This window comes from Tetranychus urticae, chromosome 3, assembly GCF_039701765.1.
Source record: "Tetranychus urticae isolate SD_2017Ah chromosome 3, NJAU_TeUrti_SD_1.0, whole genome shotgun sequence".
Lineage (NCBI taxonomy): Eukaryota > Metazoa > Arthropoda > Arachnida > Trombidiformes > Tetranychidae > Tetranychus > Tetranychus urticae.
Window position 1 is genome coordinate 6,264,589 of NC_142960.1, and position 9,251 is coordinate 6,273,839.

General features: G+C 30.4%; 1 protein-coding gene and 1 long non-coding RNA gene across 2 annotated transcripts; both read right to left on the reverse strand.

The window, feature by feature from the left end:
- Positions 1-1,261: 1,261 nt before the first annotated feature.
- LOC107371651 (uncharacterized) lies at positions 1,262-3,829 on the reverse strand. The gene is made up of 6 exons (XM_015939796.3): positions 3,575-3,829; positions 2,827-2,886; positions 2,619-2,716; positions 2,226-2,526; positions 1,907-2,130; positions 1,262-1,794 (listed from the first exon to the last, which is right to left on the reverse strand). The coding sequence occupies exons 1-6, from the start codon at positions 3,660-3,662 to the stop codon at positions 1,411-1,413; spliced, it is 1,155 nt and encodes a 384-aa protein (XP_015795282.2). The 5' UTR covers positions 3,663-3,829; the 3' UTR covers positions 1,262-1,410.
- A 2,484-nt stretch (positions 3,830-6,313) lies between these two features.
- On the reverse strand, positions 6,314-9,076 carry LOC112539923 (uncharacterized). Its single transcript, XR_016199551.1, has 3 exons — positions 8,057-9,076; positions 7,742-7,969; positions 6,314-6,676 (listed from the first exon to the last, which is right to left on the reverse strand). It is a non-coding gene; the product is annotated as an uncharacterized LOC112539923 (long non-coding RNA).
- Positions 9,077-9,251: the final 175 nt, after the last annotated feature.

Here is a 9,251-nt window from a genome sequence, read left to right on the forward strand (position 1 = left end):
TAATAAAATTCAACTGATCGATTAAGGGAGTGGATGCTGAGTTGAGAGCTGCTCAATTGAAAGCTCAGATGGTAAGATATTCTTAACATTTTAGGTATTATCACCTTTCCAGATTTGCTTTTTCATCATCAGTATTATATCAGTTTGTTCAAGAGTCAAAGTGCCGATCTTTAATCAAATTAAATGCCAATTTATTGTGTCGGATAAAAATTTAGTGCTTTTGGAGAAACAAGAATGTACCTGCTTGTATCAAGCTATGAAAGTCGAACTGATGGTCCAACCTATGTGACAACGAGAGATGCCAATATAATTCCAAAATTGAAAGCTCTGAGGATCATTGAGGAACCATTAAAGTTTACCAATTATAATTGTTACAATTACAAGTTTGAATATCCAGATATTTGTGTTCTTGACTGGTTCCAATTGTTGGGTTATAGGGTACAAACAATGGCCATGACTTATGATCCTGGTGTTGCTTGCATTAAACACATTTGGACAATGTATGTTTAATCATGACTTAATTTATAATCTTATTTTTCATGGTGGTGGCTAACATGTTGAAAATCAATTTCACCAATCAATAATTATAATTTACATCTCTTGGCAATTACTTAAAGTTCAGGGTTTCAGTATTTTTGCAAATTAACCCAAGAGTAAGTATTTGCTTTTTTGACTAATTATTTATCAGAAACAAAACATTATTCATTTCTAATCCATTTCAATTTCTGTTCTCAGATAAATCTGTTCGATTACTTTAATCCTAATGGACTAAAGATTAATTGGCGAAATATTATTTTCTCATTTGGTCTGGTTACTTGTTTACTTTACAATCTTTGGTTCGTTTTATAGTTTCCATATGATGGGATAAATTTGGTGATTTTACCCGAAAAGATAGTTTTGTTCATCGGAGATCACACCTTTTATCGCAAGGATGGACTTGTCCAACATATTGATCCAAGTAAACTTGACCTTTGTGCTAGATTTTGTATGAGCGAAGTAAGGAAAAGCAGATTTATCCACAATTGAGTTACAAAGCGAGAAATGGTTCCAGAAAGGAGGAATTCAATGCAAGGTTATTCCAGCAAAAATTCAATATTTACAAGCCTCGATTTGATTTTCTGATGCAAAAATAATTTCCATGGTAAAGAAAGCAATAGCAGGAATGGATTTCAAGATTTACCCGATTCTGGTCAAGGAGATGTCACTTTGATGCTGATGTTTGACAAACATAATTTCAAGACATGAGGAGTTTCGCAAAATATTATCTTCGCAACAAATATTTATTGAAGAATGAATTAAATCAATAATAACAAATACCATTCAAGATTTGCTTAGCAATCAAACTGTATTGTAATTGAGTGCATCTCCGCAGACTAGACTTTTTAAACAAAAACAACTTGAGACGATAAGTTAATCAATTGGATCCATAAGAAGTGGAAGTTCTGTGTATGATTTAAGAAAACAGTTTTTCATAAAATCAAATTTATGACAAATCCTATTAGACGAAACAGATAGTTCTGGCCAATCTAGCCTAATTGCTTCATCATGTTGAAAGTAAAATGATACAAATCGATTATATTCACGACAATATTGAGCAATATAATCAGCGGATTCTCGAGTGATTCCAAAAGACAGTCTAACATCAAGTATAATTAAATTTGGCAGCATATGAACCAGTTCTTTGATATGATTGTCATTGATTTTCTGGTTTCCTCGAATAGCTAAATGTCTTAAATTTGGAAACTTAAATAGAAAGTTTTTTAAAGAAGGCCAATAATGTCCACATTCGAAAATCTAAAATCCAAAACACAGAAAGAAAAGTAGTTAATAACCAGTAAATTTCGAGTCTTGACAGTTTTGAATTAGATTACTAAACAAATCCAGGTACAAATGGTCAATACAGTACCTCATATTGTATAACTAAGTCTTGTAAACAATAATTTTTGATTGTTTCATCAAAAAAGAAATCACTTGATCCATAAATTGTGAAGTAAGCACTTCTCAGCGTTGGACAGAAGTCAATTAAATGAAATCCACCGTAAATATTTGTTTTATCAAATGATTCCAATGAAATTTCCAATATTTTAAGATTCTCCAGAATCGGACCATTGTAAAGCCAACCAGTGTCACCTTTAAAAATTACAATCAATATCAATTACTACATTTGGAAACAGAAATCAAAATGAAATGAATAACTGGTTGATGACTATTAATTCATGGTTTACCTGATGTATCGTCCATGTGAAGCCTTTCTAAGCAGGGTAAATACTTGGCAAACCTTTCAAGATGTCTCAAGCTGAAATACCATATATAAAGTTGCTTTAATTTAGCCCCACAATGAATAATTATATCAGTGAAATATGTTTTTGAATATCGGGTGGCAATCATTTCAAGATTTATACAATATCTTGCCATAACTTTGGTTAAAACGGGTGAATAAACCAATCCTTTTATTGATTTGGAGTTTATCAAAATATTGATCATATCTTCATAATTCAAACCATTTGAGTCAGCTATATCAAGAATCTAAATCAATAGAACAAAAATTAACTTTTTAAAATAATACAAAATATTCCAGATGAAATTGGAATCAATTAAAATGAAAATATCATAATAACCTTTACATTGGGCAGCAATTCCCAGAAATCGGCCTCTTTTAGTGCATCAGATTTTCCAAAATAAACTGTATTGTACGAATTACAGTAGCTTTGAACTCCTTTAATCACAAATTTAATAACCAAACAACACATTAATCCATTGTCATCATCTTCGCGTCCAATGATGTAATAACAGTGAAATAATTTCAAATAAACAGATATGCCTTACCGGTCAAATATTTGACTTCATATAATCGGTGATATATTAAATGGCTCCATCGTTCACAGACTATTGATCAAAAAACGAGAAAAAACATAAAAACAATTAGTAAATGGTAATCATCAATAGAAAGCAAATATCGATATGGAAAATCTGTACAACTTAGAGATCTGAAAGTATTTTCTTGTATTATCTGGCTATTATAAGGTAATTCTTGACCAAATGGTCGATTTAAGCATTACTGAAGAGATTACAATTTCGAGTGTGTGCTCAGATAGTTACTGAACACATGAATTGATTGTGAAATTAAAAAATTATCAAAAGGTTATTGAGAGCTTAAAGAAAATTAAAAGGTGTTGAAAACAATGAAAATAAGCAAATGAAAGCTGACTTTTCATTTTTTAAACTAGGCGCTTTTCAATGCACTCAATTGAACCTTTTGTAAGCAGACAACAATTTAATAATTTTTATTGAGCTTAATTGTAAGCTTTACAATAATATCTCTTTGAGTAATCAAAAACCATTTGGAATAAGCATAAAGCATGAACCTTGTTTTCCTTGAAATGCACACAATTTCCTTTAGTCAAATGCAAATTGGTGAAATATAGAGATACAATGAATTCAGCTAAAGTCAATAAATAATTAACAATAAACAATAAATAATGGATAGGTTTGTTAAACGTTTAAAGCGTAATTAGAACGTAATAAAATGTGAATCTAAGGAGAGAAAAATTATCGCAAGAAAATGATAAATTACCTTTACTACAGCTGATAAGATCATCCAAGTCATTGAGGGATCGAAAAATAATGAGCAAACATTCATTTGGTAAACCATTAAGATACATATCGATTAAAATTAAACAGTTCAGTCAAAATCACAACCATAATATTTGGCCAATAACTTAATCACAATTTTTAACTGCCATCATGTTTTAAAAACTAAAATATTGTCACAATTAAAACAAAACTTGTATATAAACAACAAAAAGCTTCATTTAGTTAAATTTGCTGAGTCTTTCTGTTGTTTCCTTGGTGATCAACTCTTTTTCATCCACGTGATTTCAATTGTATGTGTTTAGTTAATATCAATTTATTTTCATGTTACAATCATTATTTTTTAACTAATTTCAATCCAAATTGAAAAGATGAGAACTCAAAAATCTACGATTCTATGTTAATTTAACCCTTAACTGTTTCACTAAAATTTACATGAGAGCAAAATTGTACATTGAATCTAAATTGTATTAAATTTTTCCGTGATCAATCCAACAGTTTGCCAAAATTGCTAATAATTGAAGTAACATTTCTAATAATAAATGTGCTAATGTGAGATTTTGTTAATAAAAAAGCACAATCAGATCCGAAAGACTTCCTTAAATCTGAATTACCTGACCGATTGACCCTACAATTTACATTTAAAATGCTCTCAGTATTTAATTCAAGTCATTTTCACTTCCCTTATCAACAAATCCAGCAACATTAAAATCTGGTAACAACTCCACCAAAATCAACCTAAAACCTGACCAATGATAGGTGTTGGTCTTGCAATTACTTCAGCAGCTTTAATTGTTTCAACTTGGATTTACGTCTCAATTAAAAGCTTTAATGATTAACATATTTAATCAATCAATCACTAGATATGTAAATAACAATGAATCTTTAACAACAATATAGCTGCAAAATAATAAACCAAAAGATCAAATTTGAAACTGAAAATTGCCATCAATTTTAAAGTGTGACAAAATGAATAGATAATCGTTTAATTGTTAATCAAAGAGAACGTGATTGGCACAAATTAATGATCAAAGTAAAAGTAATTAAACCCTTTACCGGATCATTTATAATTTATCACTATTTACAGTGTTATTTACACGCTAACAAATGATTTACGGGCAAACAAACAAGTCTGCTTATCAATTTATGGGTAAATAACCGATTGAACAACACTAAATTGAATGGACTAACACAGCAAAAATACAAATTGTAATATTAAAGTGAAAGCCTAAACCCAAAAAGGCCAAATTTTTTGGTTATAACCCAAATGGTTTACCTTCAGAAGCTGCCATTAAACCCAGTCATTTGTTCATTTCATCATTTAATCATTGAGTCAAGTTAATAAGTTTGCACTTTGTTAATTCCCAAGTCAATCACACAATTTGTAAGTTGATTTGAACATTTACCAGTTTTGATTATTGAATTAATATTGTCCACTGCACTTACCAATATCTAACACTTGCCCTTGCCCATTTGGTATATTATTGTGTTGGACGGACAATAACATCTTTTGATAATGATAATCATTATCATCATTCCAATCCAACTGTTGACCATTGTTAGTCCATCAGTTAAAGCTGGTCACAATAATGGTTACAAATGGTCACAATCAATGAAAAGGCCAACAATCAAAATAAGAGTCTCAATTTACCGGGAACAGACACGATTTTTCATTTCATTTTTTTCCCTCTTCATCTCAATTCAGTTATCTTTACTTTAGCATCATAATCACCATTACCATCATTGTTATTATTTAGTTAATCTTGCCTTTTTTCTCACTCATCGTCATCATCATCATAAGTGTATACACCGTGCAAGTATCTCATAACAAAAGGTAGATCTGAAAAAAACAGCTCAATCTTGATTCCTCAATCAGCTCTGATTATCTCATGGTAAAGGCCTTTAGCCCTGTGATCGTGAATTTTATAAATTTAAATTGTCATCAATGCCTTTTCCTATTGAAATAAATTCAGCTAAAAAATGTGCTTCCATCAATGTCATTTTTCGGTCCAATATTTTTTCAACTGGTTAACCCTTTATCTTTGTTTCATTTTAGCCTTTTTCATGTTACACTATGATGATTCGACCATACTGGTCAAAGATATATTTGATGTATTGTAAAATCAAGTAAATTGTGTTAATAATAAAACGAGGAAATGGTTTAACTTTTCTGGTTTCTCTGCTTCATTGGTTATCCATTCATAACCATTCAGTTTTTGGGTTAGCAAACATATTGGCTGGTAATCAACATTGTACTCTTTAATAGATATCAAAAAATCTCGCAATTTTAATCTCATCTTAAAGTGTCTTGACTTTGAATCGACGGGTCCAATCCAATTTGATATTAGATTTTAGCTCCACAATCGCCACAGTCATCATTGTTATTACTTGGAAAATCCTGTCTTTTCTCTGTCGAGATTCAATCAAATCAAAGTCAAAATCATCATTAGTCTTTGGGTTAAGGAATGTGCAGAAGGTTTACGATTATTTCTTAGCTCAAACTTGAACTTTAATCAACTGAACTTGTGATTTTAAGGATAATATTGATAATCTCTGGACACGAGTCACTTCCATGATCATTCCGTTGAATTACAATATTACTTTGAAATGCCAGGCCCGGGATGGTGGATCTCATAGATAATCAGTAAAGGCGATTGCAACCAATGCAACAAATGCTTGAATGAAAAATAAACAGCAAATGAATCTAGTTTTATGGGAGAAAATGTAATCAAATATTATTAAATTGTAGAGATTTATATTTAAGAATTAATGAAATGTGATTAAAATGTGAGACCTAGATTTTGATTGAATACAGAAGGGAAATATTAAAATATGAATGAGAATCATTGCCATAACTTCCTTGAGTAAAAAAACAGATTTGATCAGAAAAAAGGGCTAAATTTTAATCCAAAAATTTGTTATACAATCAACAGTTTTTTGTTTGAATTATATTATTATTCAAATTGTTTTACCAATTTAATTTCATTTCCTCATTTCCACCATTATATTTTCAAATAATCATCAACTGGTTCACATAAAAAAGCCTATTTTAGCCCATAAATCGAGTTATTATCCTAAAAATGATCTAAAAAATAAGCTGGTATTAATAATTTGAATAGCAAACAAAGGTTAACCTGTCAAGTTATGTTTAAGTGATATTTTTGAAAATAAGCCAAATTCAATGTCAGGTGCCATAACAATCTAATTATTATCATTTGAACAATTGACTGAGGTTAAAAATTAAAGGTTAAACAAGCAATCAAATGAAATTCACTTCAACACTTTCGTCTTTAAAAAGGTAAACCCGAAACATTTATAACCTACAGGAGAGTTAAGGAGATGATTTAATTCAAATGAGATCTCAATTGTTGGCTAACAATGAATACTAGTAACGAGTGAATCTCGTGACTAATTAAACGTTGTTATTAACTAAAGTTATAACCAGAGTTAGCAACACTTGAAAACAAAAAGTGTTAATATAATCAATGAAAGTCAGCTGAGCCCAATGACCAGTTGAATTATAATTTGGGTAAAACAATGGAAAGAAAGTTATTAGAAAGATTGAAATGCTGACAATGATCAATTAACAATCGATCATTACAGTTAAGGTTACATGAAAGTTTACTCAGTTATTTGTGCTTGAAGGTAATGAAAAAAAAGAGGTGATTGATATCATAAAAGCGATGAGTTTAATGATGACCATAAAGGATCATGTCTGGACATTCAACATTACAAAGCAAAGTGATCATGGTGAAGATGATAAAGAGGATGATGAAGCTAATCATCATTGAGCCGGAAGAATCATGATAGTTGAGGGTAAAAGAAGAATAGTAAAAGTCAATTGAACAATTAGAAAATTGTACTTGCAATTATCATTTCTTCTTTTCTCTGCTCAACCAAAAAATTCAACTCAAAGAGATTTTTCAACATCCATTGGAAATCAAACTGTTAAATTGTTTCTTCCTTTATAATTATCATCATCATTCTCATCTTCATTACCCAACAATCAGGAAGACAAGGGGAAAGCTGATGAGCTCAAAATCAAACGGTAACAAACTTCTTAACCGTTTTTTTATGTATTTACTTTCAATCAAATGTTGATGTTGAGTCTGACTCTTTTTTTGCAAGCTAATTTACTTTTGCTACTTACCATTGAAACAATCAACATTTAAAGCTTAACCAATTCAATTGAAGACCAGTTGAAAACAATGAACATGGTTAAACATTATCTTGATGAATCAATCAAATTGTGTCTTCCATCTTTAACCTTTGATCACATTCGCATTTTACATCGCTTTATGGTAATTATGGTAATGATTATCATCAGCAACACCAAATCAATCTTCATCTTTGCCTGTGTTTCCAAATTGATATCAACCTAAAGATAGAATGAAAAAAAAACAAAGCAATTTTAGATTTAAAATAATTATGTAAATCTCTCATCATTTAGTAATACAATACAGACGAGTCAATAGTAATCATCCGGAAGTTTACCAGTAATCTATCATGTACTCGGTGACTTTCTTGAATCATTGAATCCTAGTTAGTTGATTGTTGCATTGAACCCAGAAAGCAGAGCAAAAAATTGACTTTAAAACGATGAGACAACTTGTTCACCATTGATATTAACGACAGATGTATCCACAGGTAAAAAAACCATAGACAATGGGAGATCGAGGTAAACGAGATTGAGTTTTACTTCAGGTAAAGCAATTTGTAGAGTCAACCCATTATGGATAAGAGCCAAAAATGAAGGACAGTCTCAAACATAACGATGATACAAACCAATGCATGTGGATGTAAAAGTGACGACAAATAACCCAAACAACCCAAAATTTACTAGGAGCACCAATGTATAAAAAAAAGTTATGTTCATTCAAAAAGAATAGGCGAGATTTGAGTAAAAAAAGTAGCAGATTTAACGCGTAAATTGTAAATAATAGTCTTAAATGTTGATTTCTCACGATAGTCACATAAATGGGTAACAATTAGATGAAATAATACAAAACAAGATCAAGAATGAAACACAAAAAAAACAAAAATACCAAAACAAGACAATGATAAAGGCTCAAGACAAAGCTTATTGCGTCGCGAGTGAAAAAAGAGGGAAAGCTTTTCATCAGCTGAGTTGCAATGAGGGGATATAAAAAAATTACCAAAGCTCTCTGACTTAGATCACACGAGGATACAATTAATTAAATCGGACAATCTAGTAAATTCCCATCATCAATTGATCAACCTACTTTCTCACACGATTGATAAAATAGCTGAAAAAGTAGACATTTATTTAGCTTCAATTATTTTGTAATAAAGATTTTTTTTTGCTACTTATAAACTTGATATTGAATAAAAATTTAACCTTCGACTGTACCTTTTAACGGACATTTGGTTGAGCCGGTAAAAAATACTTTAGACTTTTTGATTAACATTTGAATGGTCCATTGAATTGAACAAGAATTAGAATGGAATCGATAAAATGATAATAATAATAACGTGTATTAATACCTTTCGTGTTGATTATTGCCTTTGCCACTGTGTTCGCAAGTGTTACCAGTGATGCCACCGATACACATTGCTTGATTGCTTGGCCAACATTACCCAAACAAGATCAAATAGATTGTAATAAATGGTAATTATTTTAGATTATAGTTGATATAATC

Coding starts and splice junctions, on each gene's coding strand:
- LOC107371651 (XM_015939796.3), bottom strand. CDS start 3,662: ATGTATCTTAATGGTTTACCAAATGAATGTTTGCTCATTATTTTTCGA. Junction 2,887..3,574: donor TCTTATCAGCTGTAGTAAAG/GTAATTTATCAT, acceptor TTTGATCAATAG/TCTGTGAACGATGGAGCCAT. Junction 2,131..2,225: donor TCACATGGACGATACATCAG/GTAAACCATGAA, acceptor TAATTTTTAAAG/GTGACACTGGTTGGCTTTAC.